Source organism: Bufo bufo, chromosome 3 (genome assembly GCF_905171765.1).
Source record: "Bufo bufo chromosome 3, aBufBuf1.1, whole genome shotgun sequence".
Taxonomy (NCBI): domain Eukaryota; kingdom Metazoa; phylum Chordata; class Amphibia; order Anura; family Bufonidae; genus Bufo; species Bufo bufo.
Genome location: NC_053391.1, coordinates 48,117,513 through 48,141,777, shown reverse-complemented (window position 1 = coordinate 48,141,777; position 24,265 = coordinate 48,117,513). Strand labels below are relative to the sequence as shown.

At 46.0% G+C, this 24,265-nt stretch overlaps 1 protein-coding gene across 1 annotated transcript in view; it reads left to right on the top strand.

The window, feature by feature from the left end:
* URB1 (URB1 ribosome biogenesis homolog) overlaps window positions 1-24,265 on the top strand; it is a 113,342-nt gene that overhangs the window by 5,590 nt on the left and 83,487 nt on the right. Inside the window, exons 2-13 of the mRNA XM_040423191.1 lie at window positions 586-725; window positions 3,924-4,075; window positions 4,227-4,359; window positions 7,208-7,304; window positions 7,775-7,860; window positions 9,736-9,861; window positions 10,042-10,172; window positions 11,601-11,796; window positions 12,347-12,484; window positions 15,387-15,560; window positions 16,117-16,276; window positions 18,753-18,869. Of these exons, the coding sequence (XP_040279125.1) occupies window positions 586-725; window positions 3,924-4,075; window positions 4,227-4,359; window positions 7,208-7,304; window positions 7,775-7,860; window positions 9,736-9,861; window positions 10,042-10,172; window positions 11,601-11,796; window positions 12,347-12,484; window positions 15,387-15,560; window positions 16,117-16,276; window positions 18,753-18,869 (1,650 nt within the window). The remainder of the gene's footprint in view (window positions 1-585; window positions 726-3,923; window positions 4,076-4,226; window positions 4,360-7,207; window positions 7,305-7,774; window positions 7,861-9,735; window positions 9,862-10,041; window positions 10,173-11,600; window positions 11,797-12,346; window positions 12,485-15,386; window positions 15,561-16,116; window positions 16,277-18,752; window positions 18,870-24,265) is intronic.

Here is a 24,265-nt window from a genome sequence, read left to right as displayed (position 1 = left end):
CGAGCAGAGAGGAGGATGCGGCAGCTCTTTAGCTCAGTGTTGTGAAGTAACTTGTGCTGCAGTGGGATTAGGACAGGATTTGTGTGTACTAAATGGACGGCAGCCATTTTGTTTCTTCTAATCATTGCTCCCCAGACAAAATAAACCATTATAATTAATGAAAGGTATTTGGGAATGTATTTATACTAAAGTAATATTTAAGTATTTTCATTTTCTTAACTCCCGGAGAATCCCTTTAAAGGGGCTGTCCAGGATTTTGCTATTGATAGCTTGTTCTTAGGAGAGGCCATCAATATCTGATCAGTAGGGGTCCGACACCCTGTACATTAGTGGGAGCAGCGCTGCAGTTACCAGCTCTGTCCACTACACAAAGGGCGGAGCTGTATTTCTGACGCTGGAGCTGCAGCAGCTGATCATGGGGGTGTGGGCTGCCAGACCCCTGCCGATCTGATATTGATGCTCTTTTTCCCCAGGATAGGCCATCATTCGCAAAATTCTGGAGCACCCCTTTAATGATGATTACTGACACGTGATTAGATATTTATTATGATGCTTTTATTTACTGATAGTTTATCTTCTTTCAAGGTTTGCAGCAATTTATCAATTTATCAAGGAGACTGCCAAATCCTGCTCTGTACGATGTGGTGGAGGGTTACATTAAAATATCTGTGGAGTGCCTCGAAATCCTGAAACTTCTGGATGGGGAGAAGCGTCCGGAGAGTGAGGTGAGAGTCCCCTGCCTGATCTGCTCCGATCCTAAAATACGGATTGGTTAATTAATTCACTATAATTTACTTGAACAGTCTATGGCCAGACACATAGGAGTGAGTTCAATGCGAGGAACTCGCAGCGTGTGTCAGTGAGAGGTCCCGTTCTGACCTCCGCTCCTCTGACAGGATCGCGCAGTGTTATAATGAATTATAGAATTTATATTTATAATATTAATGACACAATGTTCCAGGACTATCGGGGTCACACAGTGTTATAAATCATTATAATGCTGTGCGATCCTGTCAGAGGAGCAGAGGTCAGAACCGGACCTCACACCGACACGCTGCGAGTTTCTCGCTTTGAACTTGCTCATGTGTGTCTGGCCTTAGGGTTTCCTCCAGTTGGTACAATTTAAATTGTATGCATTACACATGTGAAGATTGCAAGCCTGGTCACAGTGATATTACAACTTAAAGGTCCCTTTACACCGGCTGATTTCTAGGAATGCTCCTTCCTGATAATTGCGTTGTGTAAATGTACTGCAGATCGGGTAAAGGCATCACTGAAGCAGACACCAAAATCATTGTTTCTGGGCAGCAGAATGATCGTTGTCAACAGGGATCTGCTGCCCAGAAATAATAAATCATTTACAGGGAGAGAACAGGGGACGGCATTATCTCTGTCTACATTGTTTACAAGAAGGCAGTGCTATCTGTGCCTACAACATTTACAAGTATAGAAAAGGAGGCAGTACTATCTGTGCCTATATTACTTACAAGAAGGCGGTACTATCTGTGCCTATATCATTACAAGGAGGCGGTACTATCTGTGCTTATATCATTACAAGGAGGCAGTACTATCTGTGCCTATATCATTACAAGGAGGCAGTACTATCTGTGCCTATATCATTACAAGGAGGCAGTACTATCTGTGCCTATATCATTACAAGGAGGCAGTACTATCTGTGCCTATATCATTACAAGGAGGCAGTACTATCTGTGCCTAGATCATTACAAGGAGGCAGTACTATCTGTGCCTATATCATTACAAGGAGGCAGTACTATCTGTGCCTATATCGTGTACAAGGAGGCAGTACTATCTGCCTATATCGTGTACTTACAAGAAGGCGGTACTATCTGTGCCTATATCATTACAAGGAGGCGGTACTATCTGTGCTTATATCATTACAAGGAGGCAGTACTATCTGTGCCTATATCATTACAAGGAGGCAGTACTATCTGTGCCTATATCATTACAATGAGGCAGTACTATCTGTGCCTAGATCATTACAAGGAGGCAGTACTATCTGTGCCTATATCATTACAAGGAGGCAGTACTATCTGTGCCTATATCGTGTACAAGGAGGCAGTACTATCTGCCTATATCGTGTACAAGGAGGCAGTACTATCTGCCTATATCGTGTACAAGGAGGCAGTACTATCTGTGCCTATATCGTGTACAAGGAGGCAGTACTATCTGTGCCTATATTGTTTGCAAGGAGGCAGTACTATCTGTGCCTATATTGTTTGCAAGGAGGCAGTACTATCTGTGCCTATATTGTTTGCAAGGAGGCAGTACTATCTGTGCCTATATTGTTTGCAAGGAGGCAGTACTATCTGTGCCTATATTGTTTGCAAGGAGGCAGTACTATCTGTGCCTTTATTGTTTGCAAGGAGGCAGTACTATCTGTGCCTATATTGTTTGCAAGGAGGCAGTACTATCTGTGCCTTTATTGTTTGCAAGGAGGCAGTACTATCTGTGCCTATATTGTTTGCAAGGAGGCAGTACTATCTGTGCCTATATTGTTTGCAAGGAGGCAGTACTATCTGTGCCTATATTGTTTGCAAGGAGGCAGTACTATCTGTGCCTATATTGTTTGCAAGGAGGCAGTACTATCTGTGCCTATATTGTTTGCAAGGAGGCAGTACTATCTGTGCCTATATTGTTTGCAAGGAGGCAGTACTATCTGTGCCTATATTGTTTGCAAGGAGGCAGTACTATCTGTGCCTATATTGTTTGCAAGGAGGCAGTACTATCTGTGCCTATATTGTTTGCAAGGAGGCAGTACTATCTGTGCCTATATTGTTTGCAAGGAGGCAGTACTATCTGTGCCTATATCGTTTGCAAGGAGGCAGTACTATCTGTGCCTATATCGTTTGCAAGGAGGCAGTACTATCTGTGCCTATATCGTTTGCAAGGAGGCAGTACTATGTGTGCCTATATCGTTTGCAAGGAGGCAGTACTATGTGTGCCTATATCGGTTGCAAGGAGGCAGTACTATGTGTGCCTATATCGTTTGCAAGGAGGCAGTACTATGTGTGCCTATATCGTTTGCAAGGAGGCAGTACTATCTGTGCCTATATCGTTTGCAAGGAGGCAGTACTATCTGTGCCTATATCGTTTGCAAGGAGGCAGTACTATCTGTGCCTATATCGTTTGCAAGGAGGCAGTACTATCTGTGCCTATATCGTTTGCAAGGAGGCAGTACTATCTGTGCCTATATCGTTTGCAAGGAGGCAGTACTATCTGTGCCTATATCGTTTGCAAGGAGGCAGTACTATCTGTGCCTATATCACTTACAGGAAGAGACATGGAGGCAGTACTATCTGTGCTTACATCATTTGTAGAGTGAGATGGGGAGGCAGTACTTCTCTGGGCGTACCCTTACAGGGTGCACAGTACAATCACTTACATGGGCACCTAACACTCTACCTACCTACCACATACACTTCTTGAACCATAGATGTGCTTGTTCTTGTTTGCTGCTCTGGTGGTCCTGAGTGGGGAGGCTTCCATCTTTGATGTCCATTTGTCTTAGCTATCCACAGGATGGGTATAGGTGTCTGTGAGTGCAAGATTCAACCTCTGGGACCTCTACCAATCACGAGAATGGGGCTCCTGTGTCTATCAATTGCCTCTGAGTATGTTCATACGAGGGCACAGGACCCCGTTTCTCATAGTGGGGTGGACATCCCAACAGTTGGATCCCCACCAACTAGACACTTCTATGGACTGGGCATACACTTAAAATTAAGTCTTGGGACAACCCCTTTAATAGGGAATTTGGGCAGGGGTTCAACCATGTTAGAAACAGGGCAGCTATTGCATAGAATGGGAAATGGCTTCTTTCCCTGGTTGCCATCCTGTATTCTCTGCGTACACTTCTGAGACCTTCAGGATAAGATCATTCACATTTGTTTCCCTATTTTCAGATGATCGTCATTTTTCAAGCCCTGGAAGCCATTTTGCTGAGGACAGCCGGTGACTTGGCACATCTTGGTGTAGCTGGGGTCAACATAGTGAAGAACTTGCTGAATTCGCACATGAAGCTGATCTATTCATCCGTCTACTCAGAAACCCACAGGTATAGCCACGCCGCCATAGGTCCTAGGCTCACCCCCTATTGCCTCGCTGGTAGATTCACTCCAGCAGGAGAAACCCCGGCTTCAGCATATTGGTCATTGATTTTTCAGTCCGATCCTAGAAAGTGATGTTTCCTTTTCTTCTTTGACCAGGATGTCCCGCATTGGCCTCAATTTACTGTCTGCGATGGTCACACAAGGTCCGGACTGTGCCAGGGACGTCTTCAGCCATTTTGATTTTACTAACAAATTTTTACCAGGATTGTTAAAAAAGAGAGATAAGCAGGTAAGAGCTTTGATCGTACTGTACTGTAATACTGGGATATCCTCTAGTGACCAGTGAGGGACTGGAGGTTTTAAATGGGTTGGCCCATCTCACACATTGGTGACATATCGTAAGGATATGCCACCAATGTCTGATAGGTACGGGTCCCATCTTCTGTTGAGCTTCAGCTGGTGGACAGATGGCCTTAAGTTCTCCTACAAACTGTCTTGATAAACTTGGGAATTCATTTTTCCTTCGATGATAGCAATCCGTCCAGGCCCTGACGCAGCAAAGCAGCCCCAAACCATGATGCCCCCACCACCATACTTCACAGTTGGGATGAGGTTTTGATGTTGGTGTGCTGTGCCTCTTTTTCTCCACACATAGTGTTGTGTGTTTCTTCCAAACAACTCAACTTTGGTTTCATCTGTCCACAGAATATTTTGCCAGTACTGCTGTGGAACATCCAGGTGCTCTTGTGCAAACTGTAAATGTGCAGCAATGTTTTTTGGACAGCAGTGGCTTCCTCTGTGGTATCCTCCCATGAAATCCATTCTTGTTTAGTGTTTTACGTATCGTAGATTTGCTAATAGGGATGTTCGCATATGCCAGAGACTTTTGTAAGTCTTTAGCTGACACTCTAGGATTCTTCTTCACCTCATTGAGCAGTCTGCGCTGTGCTCTTGCAGTCATCTTTACAGGACGGACACTCCTAGGGAAAGTAGCAGCAGTGCTGAACTGTCTCCATTTATATACAATTTGTCTTACCGTGGACTGATGAACAGCAAGGCTTTTGGAGATACTTTTATAGCCCTTTCCAGCTTTATGGAAGTCAACAATTCTTAATCGTAGGTCTTCTGAGAGCTCTTTTGTGCGAGGCATCATTCACATCAGGCAATGCTTCTTGTGAAAAGCAAACCCAGAACTGGTGTGTGTTTTTTATAGGGCAGGGCAGCTGTAACCAACACCTCCAATCTCATCTCATTGATTGGACTCCAGTTGGCTGACACCTCACTCCAATTAGCTCTTGGAGATGTCATTAGTGTAGGGGTTCACATACTTTTTCCACTTGCACTGTGAATGTTTACATGGTGTGTTCAATAAAAACATGGTAACATTTAATTCTTTGTGTGTTATTAGTTTAAGCAGACTGTGATTGTCTATTGTTGTGACTTAGATGAAGATCAGATCACATTTTATGACCAATTTGTGCAGAAATCCATATCATTCCAAAGGGTTCACATACTTTTTCTTGCAACTGTATGTGCTCTGCCCTTATGTCTCCTGCTGTTTTAACACTAATCAACGTGGCCGCTGACATTGAATAATTCTATACCCCCTGTACGCTGAGTAACTAGCCAGCCTCCGGTAGACGCATGAGAGCGGGCAGTCAGCGCTGCTATTGAGAAGGAGGAAAGACAGACAGAAGCCGATTTACAGCATATAAAGACAGGATATACTGTAAATCAGCTTCTCCCGGTCTCTCCTCCTTCTCAGTAGCAGCAAGCCTTCATCTGACGGGGCTCTGCAAAAAAAATTCTGACTATTTTTGTAATAGAGGCCGGTTGAAATTTATTTTATTTTTTTTTATTTTTTTTTGCCCAAAATGACTAAAATGCAATCATTAAAATAATTGCCTCTGAAAGTGCTCCTAGCCTTTAAAGGGAATGTCTTCTGCTGAACACAATTTCATATTTTTATACAACGTAGGTCCAAAATTTTGTGTAGATGGATTTCTCACTATATCAATTTAGTGGAAGGACCTCCATATTTCTGATCCAGAGCTCCAGATCCCCTGCACACACCTAGAGCTAAACTCTAAGGCTGGTTTCACACGGGCGTTGCGGGAAAAGGTGCGGGTGCGTTGCGGGAACATGCAAAACATTGTAATGCGTTTTGCATGCGCGTGAGAAAAATCGGCATGTTTGGTACCCAAACCCGAACTTCTTCACAGAAGTTCGGGTTTGGGATCGGGGTTGTGTAGATTGTATTATTTTCCCTTATAGCATGGTTATAAGGGAAAATAATAGCATTCTGGAAACAGAATGCATAGTAAAATAGCGCTGGAGGGGTTAAAAAATAATAAAAAAATAATTTAACTCCCCTTAATCAACTTGCTCGCGCAGCCCGGCTTCTCTTCTGTCTTCTTCTTTGCTGTGTACAGGAAAAGGACCTGTGGTGACGTCACTCCGGTCATCACATGATCTTTTACCATGGTGATGGATCATGTGATGGACCATGTGATAACCCCTCCAGCACTATTGTACTATGCATTCTGTATTCAGAATGCTATTATTTTCCCTTATAACCATGTTAAAAGGGGAAATAATAATGATCGGGTCCCCAAATCGTCTGCGATTTTCACACAGCCCCATTTACTTCTATGGGGCCTGCGTTGCGTGAAAAACGCAGAATATAGAACATGCTGCGATTTTTCACGCAACGCACAAGTGATGCGTGAAAATCACCGCTCGTGTGCACAGCCCCATAGAAATGAATGGGTCCGGATTCAGTGCGGGTGCAATGCGTTCAACTCACGCATTGCACCCGGGCGGAAATCTCGCCCGTGTGAAAGAGGCCTAAAACCACCAGTAGGAGCGTATATGTCCAGTATATCCATAGGGCTCCATCCTCAGTCGGGGCAGCATACGTTGTTTTTCTCTAGCAGACTACACTGTACTGCACAGTGCACTCGTCTTACAATTAGATTCGATGGCAATGTATACCATGCGTGCCTATACCATGCCATACGTCAGAGCCTCCCAGTGGAGGCCACAGACACTGTGTGCACAGAGCCTTATTGCGTTGCATAGCGTGGCATGCAGTTAGTCCGTATTCGTGGCTGATCTCATATGATCTTTCATCACAGGGTAGACCGGATGTCCGAATGGCTTATATCCAGTTTGCACTTTCCTTCTTTATGTCTGGTGACAACAATACAATTACTCAGGTTCTGGAGCTTAAAGGTAAGTGAATACAGAAATGCTGGTTGCAGATTATACATTTTGTCACAGTACAGCGTAGGGGACTGGTGTAGTGTGTAACAGTGGCCTGTAGATGTCGCTGTTGCTCCTGTTATCTGCTAATAGTGTGTATTACGGAGGACATGCATTCAGACAGGCGCATTGAATATTATTCGTGTCGTGGCCACAATACATGCATGATGTTTAGTACATAGTGGGGTCCTTGTGTCCACAGTAGTACACAGACCTGGTGACCACCATTTGTCTTCAATGGACTTCAGGACCCTTGTTCGTGGAGGAAGAATAGTATTTGCCCTAAGTTTCTCTGCACGGACCCTTGGTCCTTGTAGAAAAAAGGAGATGTGAATTGCACATGCGGTTATCACACGGATGGAAATGGCCCCCGTCTGAGGCAGCTGTTGTTTTCTTTGTGCTTATTGTCTTGTACTTTGTTGCATGATTTGTCTTTATAGATTTTCTCGGAGAAATATTCAGCACCGGAATAAAGGAAGACCGAATGTCAACCATAAACCTGTTGCTTTCTCTACTGCAGACCAAGGTGATGGCAAGGCGCTAATTGAATACGGCTTTAACCACCTAAGGCTACCTTCACATTAGTGTTTTTTGCTGATCCGTCATGGATCTGCAAAAACGCTTCCGTTACCATAATACAACCTCGTGCATCCGTCATGAATGGATCCGGTTGTATTATGTCTTCTATAGCAATGACAGATCTGTCATGAACACCATTGAGGGACGGATCTGTTTTCTATTGTGTCAGAGAAAACGGATCCGTCCCCATTGACTTACATTGTGTGCCAGGCCTTGCTCCGCACCACATCGCGGACAGAAAAACGCTGCTTGCAGCGCTATTCTGTCCGCGATGGGGAGCGCAACCAAACAGAACAGAATGCATTTGGGTGCATTCCGTTTTGTTCAGTTTTGTCCCCATTTACAATGAAGGGGGACAAAACTGAAGCATTTTCTTCCGCTATTGAGATCCTATGACGGATCTCAATAGCGGAATTGAAAATGTAGATGTGAAAGTAGCCTGAGGGACTGAGGGCTGTGGGAAAAGTACTTATACTACTTAACTGTTCTGCCCCAGCTGAGCTTGGGCAGAAAATGGAGGGGGAGGGCTGCTTTAGATGCTGATATCTCCTCAATTGTAGCAACTAGAAACGTGCAACTCGTCTTGTTTAAAACCATTAGTCCAAGCAATAGAGGCGATATCACTTTTAAAAATCGAGTCGGGAATAATCGCTGGTAAAACCTGCTTTTACTTTTACTTCCAGCTGTATTCACTGCATCCCGATTTCTAACAGTGATATCTTCCCATGTAGTGAAGATATTGCTGTCATTCTGGTATTGTCTGAAAGCTTTGAGTCAGCTTTCAAACAATACAAACCTCATATCTCTAGCTGGTACCAAACCAGAGATATGAGCATCTAAAGCTGCCCCCTCCCTTTCCTGTCATTGTGGAGGAGAATGAGGGAGCAGCTGCAGAGCTGCAAGAGGAGAGAAAAAACAGTAAAAATATATAGAAATGTGAAATTATCACTGTACGGACCCAAATAATAAAATCACACTATTTTTGCCACACAGTGAACGCCGTAAATAAAACCCACAAAATAATGTAAAAATTGCAGTTTTTTTAATTTCCCCCCCTAAAAATAAAATAATAAAAGTTAGTTAATACACTATATTTACCCCAAAATGGTTCCTAAAAAAAACTTGCAGCTAATCCCACAAAATAAAAAATTTCTAAAGTTATGACTGCTAGAACACAATATTATTGGTCCTTAAGGCTAAAATTAATGATGTCACTAAGGGGTTAAAAATGCAATATTGTCCCCTGAATTGTGCGCCAACAAGATTTACTGCAGACACACATTAAAAATCTACAATAAAAAAAGTGCCATTTTTGTCAGGGTTTTTCCAATTTTAACGTCACTGTTAGGAGGTTAAATGGGTTGGTCAGTTTCTTATGTTGATGACCCTGTCTTCAGGATAGGTCGTTAATATCGGATCGCTGGTGGTCCTGGCACCCCCGCCGATCAGCTGTTTGAAGAAAAAACAGCGCTCGTACGAATACTGTGTTCTACTCGCCGTCCACATCGCAGCAGCGAGCAGTGTAATTGAAGATTCACTTCAGTGGGGAGGAGCAGACGGAGTGAAACTGCTTCTTCCCATTGAAGTGAATCGGACGGAGGAGCTGCACTCACAATGCTTGCTGCTGCGATGTCAGTGGCGAGCAGGGAAACGCAGCGCTGTCTTTTCAGAGAGCTGATTAGCTTGGGGGACGGGAGTCGGACCTATCCTGGGGAAACTGGCCAACCCCTTTTAAAGGACATGCTGAAGAATATGGAGTCCTGGCTGGACACCACTGTGGAGCTTGTCACCCCTCATACAGACTGTATTTTTTGTCTTTCAGGTCATTCAGAATAAGGCAGTCACCAAGACTCAGAAAGTGCGCTTTTTTACGCCCATCCTTTTAAACCACATTGCCTCCCTTTACCGCTGGAACGGCATTGCAGATGTGAGCACGCAGGACGTCCAGGTAACCGCACAGCACTTGGATTGAAGTAAAAAAAAAGTGCAGTTGCCTGATATAATGTGGCTGCCACGTCTAAGACCACTACGCACGTGACTGAATGCGTATGTACAGATCTGCTGCTGACGCCCATAGCCCGATCAATGCTTTCATTGCTAATATTAATGTGAATGACTTTGCTTTTAGGACACAAAAGATCCAAAAGAAGCCGGAAGACTCATGATCCGGGAGCTGGTGCACAACTTCCTGATGGATCTTTGTTGCTCCTTGAAACACGGCATCAATTTCTATGACCCCAGTCTTGGGACAGCTGCAAGGTGACTTTATGGATTACATGGAATATATATATATACACTCACCTAAAGAATTATTAGGAACACCTGTTCTATTTCTCATTAATGCAATTATCTAGTCAACCAATCACATGGCAGTTGCTTCAATGCATTTAGGGGGGTGGTCCTGGTCAAGACAATCTCCTGAACTCCAAACTGAATGTCAGAATGGGAAAGAAAGGTGATTTAAGCAATTTTGAGCGTGGCATAGTTGTTGGTGCCAGACGGGCCGGTCTGAGTATTTCACAATCTGCTCAGTTACTAGGATTTTCACGCACAACCATTTCTAGGGTTTACAAAGAATGGTGTGAAAAGGGAAAAAACATCCAGTATGCGGCAGTCCTGTGGGCGAAAATGCCTTGTGGAGGCTAGAGGTCAGAGGAGAATGGGCAGACTGATTCAAGCTGATAGAAGAGCAACGTTGACTGAAATAACCACTCGTTACAACCGAGGTATGCAGCAAAGCATTTGTGAAGCCACAACACGCACAACCTTGAGGCGGATGGGCTACAACAGCAGAAGACCCCACCGGGTACCACTCATCTCCACTACAAATAGGAAAAAGAGGCTACAATTTGCACGAGCTCACCAAAATTGGACTGTTGAAGACTGGAAAAATGTTGCCTGGTCTGATGAGTCTCGATTTCTGTTGAGACATTCAAATGGTAGAGTCCGAATTTGGCGTAAACAGAATGAGAACATGTATCCATCCTCTGATGGCTACTTCCAGCAGGATAATGCACCATGTCACAAAGCTCGAATCATTTCACATTGGTTTCCTGAACATGACAATGAGTTCACTGTACTAAAATGGCCCCCACAGTCACCAGATCTCAACCCAATAGAGCATCTTTGGGATGTGGTGGAACGGGAGCTTCGTGCCCTGGATGTGCATCCCTCAAATCTCCATCAACTGCAAGATGCTATCCTATCAGTATGGGCCAACATTTCTAAAGAATGCTATCAGCACCTTGTGGAATCAATGCCACGTAGAATTAAGGCAGTTCTGAAGGAAAAAGGGGGTCCAACACCGTATTAGTATGGTGTTCCTAATAATTCTTTAGGTGAGTGTATATTTCAAGCAGCACAATAGTGAGTGCAGCTCTGGAGTATAATACAGGATGTAACTCAGGATCAGTACAGGATAATAATGTCATGTATGTACACAGTGACTCCACCAGCAGAATAGTGAGTGCAGCTCTGGAGTATAATACAGGATGTAACTTAGGATCAGTACAGGACAAGTAATGTATGTACATAGTGACTCCACCAGCAGAATAGTGAGTGCAGCTCTGGAGTATAATACAGGATGTAGCTCAGGATTTGTATAAGTAATATAATGTACCATTTTTATTGGTGTGAAGAGAAACCTCTTCTCACACAGTTATCAGTAATGCTGTTCTTTATGACTAGGGCTGGTAACCTGGTCCTTCTGCGTTTTATTGTTGGACTGAAGACTGCAACTGAAGATGAACTGGTGGGGACTCTGGTGGTGAACATACTGAAGGTTTGCCCGGACTTGCTTAGTCGATACTTTAAGGAAATTCAGTACTCCTTTATTCCTCGAATCAAGTCGACTTGGCTGGATAATGTAAAGCTACTTAAAAAGGTCAGCACTAAATGTTCTCCTCTAAACCCTCTCGTTCCCTACACCTACCACCATATGAATTATTAAGGAACATTTTCCACTTAAAGGGCTTTTTCGAGATTATCATATTGATGACCTGTCCTCCGGTCATCAGTATGAGATCAGCGAGAGTCGGATGAGCTGCATGAAGAGGACCCGGTGCTGGGTGAGCCTTAGCCCTCTTCTTAGGCCATGTAACGTCATATTCATCGGTCACATGACCTAGGCGCAAATGAATGGGCGAGCTGCAATGCCAAGCACAGCCACTATCCAATGGATGGCACTGTGATTGGTAAGCTGCGAGGAGGCCACGGTTCAAACTCATATTAATGACCTATCCTGAGGATATAAGGCCACCTGGTGCTGGTGGTATCGGTCATGTGGCAGATCCTACACTGAATTGTTACAACAACGCAGATGTTATCGGATCATGAGAAGCTGCTAAGTGTAATTTCTAGCATCATGACTGGAGGACTTGTGTATTTACTGGGAATAGTTTGCAGCTGATTTATTGTGACGCTTATCTTTTCAGATTTATGAGGCCCAGCCTCCGGTGTCTGTGGCTTTCAAGACCACCGAGTTTGTCCCGCTCCCACGGCTGATCAGTATGGTGATGATAACTACTGTGGCTCCCGCTTGCAACAAGAACATGTTCACTCAGGGGTTAAATGTGAGTTCATGACACAGTGTCTGCAAATTAGCATGCAGGATGTTCTTTAACCCCTTAAGGACCAGCGCCGTACATGCACCCGCCCAATCCGAGGCAGGGGACCGTCAGTCACTGATAGCTAGACCCCTGCTGCATTCGCTGGCATCGGTGAAATCACTGATGCCGGCACATTAACCCTTGATGTGCCGCGGTCAGCGCTGACCGCAGCACATGCTATGTACTTGCGGGTATCGGAGGTGCCATCGGGTCCCCGCGCTGCTGTGACGGGGACCCGATCGCACGGATGGCAGCCCGATGCCTTAGGCATTGTGGCTGCCTTACGTGACAGCCTGTGAGATCCAGCCCCCTGGATCTGACAGGCAAGCAGGCTGTAAGTGTATTACATTCAGTAATACACTTACAGCCAATGCTTTACAATACAGAAGTATTGTGATGCATTGTAAAGGGGATCAGACCCCCAAAAGTTGAAGTCCCAGAGTGGGACAAAAAAGAAAGTAAAAAAAGTAAAAAAATAAAGTTTGACAAAAAAATTCAAAGTTCCAAGTAAAGCGTCCTTTTCCCAAAATAAAGTAAAAAATAGGGAAAAAAAAGAAAAGTAGACATATTAGGTATTGCCGCGTCCGTATCGACCGACTCTAAAAAAAAATATCACATGACCTAACCCCTCAGATGAACACCGTCCAAAAAATAAAATAAAAACTGTTAAAAAAAAAATATTTTTTGTCACTTACGGTACATCACTAAAAGTGCAACACCAAGCGATCAAAAAGGTGTATGCCCCCCAAAATAGTACCAATCTAACCGTCACCTCATCCCACAAAAAATTAGCCCCTACCTAAGACAATCGCCCAAATAATAAAAAAATTATGCCTCTCAGAATATGGAGACACTAAAATATCATTATTTTTTTGTTTAAAAAATGCTATGATTGTGTAAAAGTTAAGTAAATAAAAAAAAAAGTATACATATTGGGTATCGCCGCGTCCGTAACAACCTGCTCTATAAAAATACCACGTGACCTAACCCCCCAGATGAACACCGTAAAAAAAATATAATAAGTGTGTCAAAAAAGCCATTTTGTCACCTTACATCACAAAAAGTGTAATACCAAGCGATCAAAAAGTCATATGCACCCTAAAAAAGTACAAATCAAACTCTCATCTCATACCGAAAAAAATGAGCCCCTACATAAGACAGTCGCCCAAAAAATAAAATTACTATGGCTTTCAGAATGTGGAGACACAAAAAAATCTTTAAAAAAAATAAATGCTTTATTATGAAAAACTGAAACAAACAACCAAAAAAAGTTGTCATATTTGGTATTGTCGCGTCCGTAACAACCTGCTCTATAAAAATACCACGTGATCTAACCTGTCAGATGAACGTTATAAGTAACATAAAATAAAAACTGTGCCAAAATAGCTATTTTGTTTTGTTACCTTGCCTCACAAAAATTGTAATATAGAGCAACCAAAATCATATGTACCCTAAAATAGTACCAACAAAACTGCCACCTTATCCCGTAGTTTTGAAAATGGGGTCACTTTTTGGGAGTTTCTACTCTAGAGGTGCATCAGGGGGTCTTTAAATGTGACATGGCAGCTTAAAATTATCCCAGTGAAATCTACCTTCCAAAAATTATATGGCGTTCCTTTCCTTCTGCGCCCTGCCGTGTGCCCGTACAGCAATTTACGAGCACATATGGGGTGTTTCTGTAAACCGCAGAATCGAGGTAATAAATATTGAGTCTTTTTTGGCTGTTAACCCTTGCTTTGTTACTGGGAAAAATAGATTAAAATTGAAAATCTGCCAAAAAAGTGAAATTTTGAAATTTCATCTCCATTTTCCTTTAATTATTGTGGAACACCTAAAGGGTTAACAAAGTTTGTAAAATCAGTTTTGAATACCTTGAGGGGTGTAATTTTTAAAATGGGGTCATTTGCGTGTGGTTTCTATTATGTAAGCCTCACAAAGTGACTTCTGACCTAAACTGGTCCTTAAAAAGTGGGTTTTGGAAATTTTCTGAAAAATTGCAAGATTTGCTTCTAAACTTCTAAGCCTTGTAACGTCCCCAAAAACTAAAATGGCATTCACAAAATGATCCAAACATGAAGTAGACATATGGGGAATGTAAAGTAATAACTATTTTGGAGGTATTACTATGTATTATAGAAGTAAAGAAATTTAAATTTGCTAATTTTTCAAAATTTTTGGTAAATTTTGGTATTTTTTTATAAATAAAAATTTTTTTTTACTCAATTTTACCAGTGTCATGAAGTACAATATGTGACGAGAAAACTGTCTCCGAATGGCCTGGATAAGTCAAAGTGTTTTTAAAGTTATCACCGCAAAAAATGGCCTGGTCCTTAAGGTGAAATATGGCTGTGTCCTTAAGGGGTTAAAAGTAGGATCGTCCAATTGTTTACACAGTTCGGTGATTGATGGGAGGTTTTAGGCCACAAGGCAGAAACTGTTTTCTGTTGGATGTGGCCTTAAAGGGGTCATGCCCTTTAGAAAAGCTATTTATATTAATCCTTTTAGGGAATTCTGAGTTCATAGGTGGTTGGAGGGGGTAATCCTCATCCCTTGGCCAGAATGATGTTACAAAGAACGTCTCTTGCTCTGGAGGACCTGTCCTGTCCTCTGACCCGGACAGCCCACTGATGTAAATGGGCAGAGTGTAATGCTTAATTCCTCCTGTGGCGGTGCTGCAGGGAACTTGAGCACTTACTGTCCACAGATTGCAGCTGATCGCTGAGGTCTTCTGAAAAGTAGGGATTGTTCAAATTGGAATACACCTTTAAATCTCCAGCAGATCTGTGTTGCAGTGCGAATATTCATTTTTCGGGATTGTTATTGTATGATACAATTATCTTTTATAATTCTTCTCTTACTTTCTTAGGTGCCAAATAAAATAGTGAAACACGCCATCTTGACGCTCATGTCCTCTGTCCTGAAAAGGGCCGAGCAGAACATCAATCATTGTCTTAAAGATGACGAATGGCAGAAGTCTGACATCTACACTCCTGCCACCATGGCGGATTTTGCCCAGAAATACCGAGAGGCTCTGGGCAAGGTAACGATGGCATATGTCTTTTATTAAAGGGATATTCTGGTTATAATATCTCCTATCCACAGGATAGGGGATAAATAGATTGGTGGAGGTCCTACACCTGGGACTCCCATGATCACAAGAACGGGGGCCCCGTACCCCCTGCAGCCCCCTGAAAAGAACAGAGTGGCCAGTCGAGCATGCATGTGGCCCACTCCATTCATTCCCAGAAGTAGCTGGTCTCCCTCAGTCCCCTAGGACTTTTCTGAAGGTTCACCACTGGGGACCCTTTGTGCAGACTCCCACCATTGGCAGTGGTAATCATACTTACTTGATCCCCGGCTCTGCTTTCCGCCCCCATCCTCCCCCCGCCGGCTCGGCAGCACTCAGGTCTCCCCTCATCAATATCCGGTTTGACTTGGGTCACATGTCCACTGCAGCCAATGATTTTGACAATGACGTGTCATATCAGATCTGCAGAGAAGTTCCACAGGGGTGAACAACCCCTTTTAAAATTGAGATCACAGCCCCATCAAGTCATGTAGAGGTGTGCACTGATGTGGTCTTCTCTCCCATTCAGCTCCTGCCGGATGTTAACACCGTAGTAGCCACCTGGCAGTCACTGCTAAAACCAGAAGAGATGGACCCTGGGGAAAAGGGAGAAGACGTTAAAGGTCTCGGTGCAAATAATGTGACCTCAGCGTCTGAAGAGTTTCCAGGACTGGAAAAAGGGGACAACAGTAAGTATATTAGTATACATGTACATGATAAACATTCTGGCTCCCAAGGGGTTTGTTACCTGGTGTTCCTAATCATCTAGCTATTTACACAGTGATACATGCATCCCCCGCTCCCCTATCACTATTTCATAAACAGCTCCACACCTGTCCACAGGTTGCGTGAAGTATTGCAGCTCAGTCCCATTCTATTCATGGACTACAATACCAGATACAACCCATAGACTGATGTGTTAGCCATGTTTTTTTACTCATCCCGACATCCCCTTTAAATGGGGTTTCTCATGACAGGCTTTGGGGACATGTTGCTTGAATATGGCGCTAATGTCCAATCGTCCAGGGTGAGTTTGTAGGACAGGGATACTAGGTAAGCCGAACGTCACTTTGTCTGCTATTGGCTTTTTTCTGGTGGTACCTGATCAGCCATTATCGACTATAATGGACGACCATGTGGCCCGACAGGAGACAGGGTGACGCCATGCTTTCCTGGTGTGCCTACCACTAACTGTTGTCTGGGTCGCAGTAGTCGGACCTTGCGCTGATCTGACATCGTTGGCGTATTTGTTGATTACTGCCCCAGCGTCTGTCATGGGAAAACCCCTTTAAGGGCTCATGCACGCGAACGTATTTCCTTTCTGTGTCTCTTCTGTTTTTTTTGCGGACCGTATGAAGAACCATTAATTTCAATGGGTCCGCAAAAAAAACTGAACTTACTCCATGTGCATTCCGTTTCTGTATGCTCCCATATCCGTTCCGCAAACAAATAAAACATATCCTATTATTGTCCGCATTACGGACAAGGATAGGACTGTTCTATTAGAGGCCGGCTGTTCCATTCCACAAAATACATATGGTCGTGTGCACGAGTCCTAATTTACCATTCGGACATCCAGGAAAGCTGGGTGACGGCAGTTATGTAATGGTGTCCATATTATTCGCCAGCTCAAAAACAAATAAGAAAATAAGAAATGGCTGAGTAGAAATTTTGATAGCTTAACAGATTAGGACAGATCAAAATCTCTGCATGCTGTCATTGAATGGGAAAGTTCAGATCTAATACTGAGAGTTTGCTATCCTTATGTCCTGGGGGATAAACACAGTTCGCCACAATGTATCCGTACAGCTAAAATGTATCATTCTGGAGTCCCACTTGTTAAAGGGGTTGTCTGACCCCCCCCCTCCCAACAGCAGTTTTACTAATGGACTTACCTGTTCACCAGCATTGGAAGCAGCTGGGATGGGACCCTTGATGCTGAAGTGCCGGTGAATAGGTGAGCGGCTTTTTCTTTCTTTCGGCAGAGCACCTTTCTGGCCATAAGTTGGGGTTGGACAACCCCTTTAACAATCAGAATGTCCGAATGATTCACTCCCATTCTATGACAGTAAGAGAAATGCTTAGCAATTATAGAACAAAATATGTTAGAAAGCTGCAGAACTTTATATTGTCCAGTGGTTAAAGGGATTTTCTTGGACCTGAAAACATTACGGGAAAGATTGAGAATGTTCTAAAATAAAAAAAAGAAATCTTACTCGCCAACTGAATCCCTCACCGTTCCAGCATCTCTGCCCTGGTGCTCCTGGCAGGCTGCACTTCCAGTGCCGCAGCAATGTCTTCACCGCTGCAGTCAGTCAATGGCCTCAGTGGTTATGCGAGGTATTTGGAGAGAGCCCGGCGCTGCAGCAATGACGTGTCTTGGTACCCCAGGGGACTACTAAGGCCAGTGATTGGCTGCAGTGGTCATTCGGAGCTGTCGGGCACGTCTTTGCTGCAGCACTGGAAGCACAGACCGCCAGGAGCATCAGAACGAGATGCTGGAATTGACTTAGGTTTTCAAACCAAGGACGGTGCCGTTCATTGTATAGTGCAGGGATCAGCAACCTTCAGCACTCCAGCTGCTGTGGAACTACAACTCCCAGCATGCACACTTAGCTAATCTTGTAACTTCCCTAGAAGTGAAAGGAGGATTCTGGGAGTTGTAGTGTCAGAACAGCAGGAGTGCCGGAGGTTGCCTATTCCTGGTATAATGACTGTACTTGATATTGTAGCCCAGGCCCCTTCCCTTGAATGGGACTGAGCTGCACCTAGGCCATACGACCGATAAACGTGACGTCACTGGCCTAGGAAGAGTCTGCAGTTCTCACCGGAGCGCTATGGCCTCTTCAAACAGGTGAGGGGTACCGGGAGTCTGTCTCCCCCGATTCCCCCCCACCGTTAGGATAGGCCATCTATATTGTACTCCCAGAAAACCACTTAACCTTTATATGAAACTGTAGAAATCTTTTTGGAGAAATTTTGGCAACTGTCTCATTCACGTGGTGCAAAAACAGCCGCCCTCGTTTTTTCGAATACATCTTTTAGTTGCACAAATTTCTGCCACGAATCTGCTGGTTGTGAATACGCCCTTATGCCTCTGCTACAAGCGGGTGTGCCCCCATAAATTAGGCCCCCCCGCACTAACTAATGTTCTGTTTTTGTCAGACGATTTCCAGAGCACTCTCTTGAAGGCCTCTCTGCTGCGCGTCCTGTGCTTGTACCAGAGGGTGGTGCCCCATTTAGTGTTGCAGAGTAATTTCGATTTCAGTAAACTGCTTAGAGGTAAGTACAGCGCTCGTCACCCAGCGGTGGCTCCTAAAACCGTAACTGTTCATTTCCTGGGGTCTCCGAGGCCGAGTTTCCAGTTTCTATTTTTAAAGCATGAATATGAATCCGTTCTCTTTAGAACTCGTTCTGGATACAAGTGGGGTTTAAGGGTGGGAGTTAATTGAATTTCACACTTCCTGGTTGGAATCGATTATTGCTCTGGAACAGTGCGGTCCTTATTGTATCTAGGTTACATGCCAGCCTGTTGATTGAGAAGTTTAAGTGCTGCCCTCGCAGTCTATTTATGTCTTGTTTGGTGACTAATGAAACCTCTCGGATCGAAGTTACAAATTTAGATGTGATGTAAAAGCGTTGGTAAATGGCGATTTTACTTTTCCGTGTCAAGTTTATCCTACTTTTAGTGAATGGTGGGTGCCTGCACCTAGAAAAGTCTGCTTAAAGGGCGTTTCGCATGTAGACAGCCCCTGTCCATATGATCTGTTAGGGCAGGGGCCAGCAACCTTCAGCAGGCCAGCTGCTGTGCAACTCCCAGCATGTACACTTGCTTGGCTGTAGTTGTAACTCCCTTTGAAGTTAAAGGGGTATTCCCATCTGAGACAATAGGGGCAGATCGCTAAGATTCCACCGCTTGGACCCGCACATACCCCTAGAAGGGAGCTGGAAAGGTGGTGGCTGGAGGACCCGAGTTTTGCTGGGTCTGGCCATCACCAATCGCTCTCCCCATAGTACTATGGGGCCAATGGAAATAGCCGAGCTAGAGCTGGTGCAGGTCCCAGCGGTGGGACACGCACCTATCAGACAATGGGGGCATATCCCTCATTGTTTGAGATGAGAACCCTTTTAAAGGAGGATTCTTGGAGCTGTAATTTCAGAACAGCTGGAGTGCCAGAGGTTGCTGATCCCTGCATTAGGGCATATCAAATCATAGATAGGGGTCCACCCCTTGAGACCACCCTCTGTGATCCAGAACAAAGATCCATTCTACGATAGAGGTTCCCATTCTGGCGGACTTGAGCCATACGTGTACTTGTGTACAGTGATGGCCAGTTCGCCGTGTTCGCCTGCGAACACATGCGGGCTGCCATCTTTACTCACAAGTCCGGCGATGCACAGGTAAGTCCTTGCCTGTGTCGGGAGCCGGTCTGAAACCAATGCAGTCACCGGGAGGAGGCAGTTCCGAGAACAGCTGCCGGGGGCCTTCATCGGGCTGTTCTCTGAACTGCCTGCTCCCGGTGACCGCATTTGTTTCAGACCGGCTTGCGGCGCAGGCACAGGTAAGGACTTACCTGTGCATCGCCGGACTTGTGAGTTAAGATGGCAGCCCGCATGTGTTCGCGGGCGAACACGGCGAACTGGCCATCACTGCTTGTGTATACAGCTCCTATACAGACATAAGTGTCTCCTTGGTCGCTGTCTTTAGAGTGTGTGCAGTATGAATGTTCTGTCATATATAACTCCACGTGTGCCTTTTCTTACTACACAACAGATAGTAACAGCGGATTGCAGCGTCCGACTACGCTCATGGTATGTTTGTAGTCTGTAACTATGGAGACAAAGCTCTACATAATAGCTGTAGACGTAAAACAAGGTTTCTCGCCCATATTCATTGGGGGACACAGAGACCGTGGGTATAGCTATGTCCTCTAGGAGGCGCTGACACTAGTAAAAGCTTTTAGCTCCTCCCCCGGCAGCTATACCCCCTCCAGCCTGGAGAGAAAGCTTCAGTTTTTTCTAGTGTCAATAGGAGGCAAGACCTCCCTCCTCTGCAGGGATCTCCTGAAGATTTTTTATTTTATTTTATTTTTATTTTTCCTTCTTTTTCAGATCTCAAAACAGTGGACGCCTCGCCTCCCTGTTCTCCCGGGGTCGAGTTGCGCCAGTGCCGGTCACCCACAGTGCTGCCTCCCCCACAGAAGACAAGGTGGACCAGGGCAGCCTCGCTCCCCTGCATCCCGCCAGCCAAGGGGTCACCCATCCAAGCCCCCCTTTCCAGCGTCCTGCCACTACGGTGCCAGTAGCTGAAGGGGTGACCCTGCTGGACCAGAAGAGGGGTGAAGATGGCGAGAGAAGAGAGGTGAGTACACGGGACTAGGTGAGTATTTAACACTCTGGGTTGGTCCCCCCCTTCCTCTTGGTGGCAATAGTCTGCGACCAGACAGGGCTTCAGCATAGCCCAGCACCCCTGAAGCATTCCCCTCCGGCACAGGCTGTTTGGTTGATTGAGTGGAGGACATAGGGGGTTAATAGGTGCGGTATTTTTACTGGCGCCAAATTAGGTGGACTATGTAACTCCCTTGTGCTAATTCCTTATTTACATGCAGGGAGTAGGAGCGCAGCTGCCGCTCACCGACAAGGCGGCATTTACCTTTTTCCACCCCTTCGGGAGCGGATTCCGGGCGCGTCGCTCCTGAGGGGGTTAACCATCCTGTGTTCGGCCGGCAGCGCTTCGGTGCTCTGGCCGCAATTTTTTTGCCGCCCTGCTCAAAGAATATTGCGCCCAGCAGGGCAGCCGTTCACACATGCGGAGGAGCTCCGCTCCCCGACATCTCCCACATTTACTCCCCTTGGAGCAGATGCCGTTGCGCCACTCTGGGAGGGGTTTAAGCGCCCTGCGTTCGACTGGCCGCGAATTTTGCTGCCTGCTCAAAAAAATATGTCGGCCAGCAGGGCAGACGGTCACACATGCGGAGGAGACTCCACTCCCCGACACCTTCCACATTTACACCCCTTGGAGTGGACGCAGTCGCGCCGCTCCGGAAGGGGTTAACTGCAGCGCGATCGGCCGTGCACCGCATCGGTGCTCCGGCCCGCGCCTTCTCTGCCCGGCCCCGCTATCAACGGCCCGGCCGGTGGGGTGATGCCCCCATTCAGTCCGGCCGGTCTGTGACACGGCCGGTGCAGCATTAGGTGGGGGGAGGAGGCAATCTCTGAAAAGCCGCGCTGCTGCTTGCTAGGCCGCAGCCTTCGTCCCTGGGGGGGGGGGGGGCGCACTCTGGTGCGAATTCTTCCCGCCCTTCTCCCCCTCCCCCAGTCGCCTGCTGAGCCACTGCCTTAACCCTTCATGGCCACCCACCATTCTTAGGCTGGCACCTGATTATCTGGGGCCCTTCCCCTAAGTACACTGTACATGAGTGGAGGATTTAACCCCTTACTGCCTCTTGTCATTGAGGCCGGCTTCCTAGTTTTATAAAAAAATAATAATAAATAAATAATAATAAAGGACATGTCCGTCCATACGGGTCCCCCTCCTCAGCCACACTCGCATAGTTCCCAATACCGCCTCCGGGCCGTTTGGTTGATTCTCCACATGCGCAATCCAGTGACTGACCCCTGCAGGATCCATTCCGTCCTCCGGGGCCGTTTGGTTGATGATTTTCCACCTGGGCATTCCAGTGAGGGACCGCTGCAGGATCCCAATCCGTCCTCCGGGGCCGTTTGGTTGATTATTCTCCACCTGCGCAATACAGTGGAGGACCTCTGGGATTCCCAATCCACCCTCCTGGTTGTTGGTTAATAATTCTCCACCTGCGCAATCCAGTGGGGTCCGCTGGAATCTCCCATCCACCCTCCGGGGTTCTTTGGTTGATAATGCACCACCTTTGCAATCCGGTGGAGAGACTTCTGGGAGTCTCCGTTCCACCCTCGGGTGGTTTGGTTGATAAGTCCCCGCCTGCGCAGTCCACAACTGCCAGGGGCGAGATTCTGAAGGGTAGCTCTACGCCCTGGCGAACCGCAGCAGGACAATTTTCTCCTCGAATATTTCCGCTCCCCTACTCTTCCTCCCTAAATCATGCTCAGACACACCCTCCCTCACTGGGGCGGGTCCGTCCAGAAAGAGGGGAGAATCTCTGAATCCTGATGAGTCCGAAGCAATCTTCCAGAGATTGCGTCTAGGTGGCCAGCAGTACTGTCGTATGCATTACCCACTTCCTTTGGTGGTGTAACTGCACTACTTCAGGATACAGTGCCTGCCTTATACATTGTCCCCTGCCATAGGTGGACTAAGTACAATGACTTGGGGTTCGGGACCTGCCATATGCAGATCCATCGGTGGGGCGATGACATGTCATTGGTTACATTATGTGCTGTATGCATTACCCCCTTAGGTGCACTATTGCACTCCACGGGGTACAGGACTCGCCATATCCGCTAGTTCACCGTGGGCATTCGCCCCCCTCTTAGGTGGGGTATTCTCCCTACCATTGACCAGTACTTGCCGTATGCTCACACCTTCCTTAGATACCTAATTACTCTATCATTGAATACGGTTCCGACTGTCCGCTATCCTTCCATAGGCGGAGTGTTGCACATCACCGTGCTTTTGTCTCATTTCCCCCTTCTGCTAGTGATCCACTAGCGGGGAGTAACTAAACATCTTCTGCGGCACTACGGCCCTAGGTGCCTTCGCTTGTTTCCAAGAGGGCGTGGCTACAGTTGGTTCTCGCAGGCGCCCGACACTCTTACCCTAGTGTTATATGGGTGCCACCAGTGGATACGGTGGCTATTCATCGTTACATCCTTCTTTTGGTGCTGGTTTCGCGCCTGATTATGACATCCTCTGTCTTCCAGGGGGTTCCTAGCATCACTTAAGGGTCTTACAGACCCCCCCCCCCCTATCTCCATGGGCCTCTGTTGCTCCGGTCGGTCCTGATATTGTCCGCATCAATACGTAATACATACTCCGTTGCACTTACCTAGTGAGTACGTTCCAGCGGGTCGACTCTTTTCGCTGACTCCGTATTCTCTATCCACCACTCCCCATTCTCTGGGAAAGTGGTTATGCTGTCGACTCTGATTTAGCTCCTACAGCTTGTTTTCCTCAAGTTCATGGTCGCTGCAGTGGGACATCCCCCTCTGGTAGGGGTCCTACCCTGGAGCTAGCTTGGCAGTTGCGCCTGTTAAGCGCCCTTCCAGGTAGAATTTTTAGGGTTAGCTCCACGTAACTGGGGCAGTGTGGCACGTGGTTTCTACGGATAGTATCGGGCCTCTCCCTTAGTTTTTGCGTTGCCGGGGCAAGCGCTGGCTACAACTGTGGTAGCAGTATCATTTTCCCTACATGCTTGGGTTCTTACTGCACAGCCCACTCTTTAGCACCGGATCGGTGGCTTCTACGGGTGTTCCCTCCTCTGCTGGGATATGGGGCTGGCATTGCAGTGTGACTTCCCTTGCCTGGCTTCCTTCTCGGGCAGAGTTTTTTTTGCAAGGCCGCTTGATCTTTGGCTACTTCTGTATAGCGTCGGTCTCTTACAGGGTAGGGGCTTAGACCTAGCCTATTGCTTCTCCTGTCTTTCCCCCTCTGGCTCATGGTTCATTGTCACCCCGTATGCCTTGGTAGTTCCTACGTTGCTACCTTCCCTCACCTGCGTTGCATGGGGTATTCGTTTGGTGCC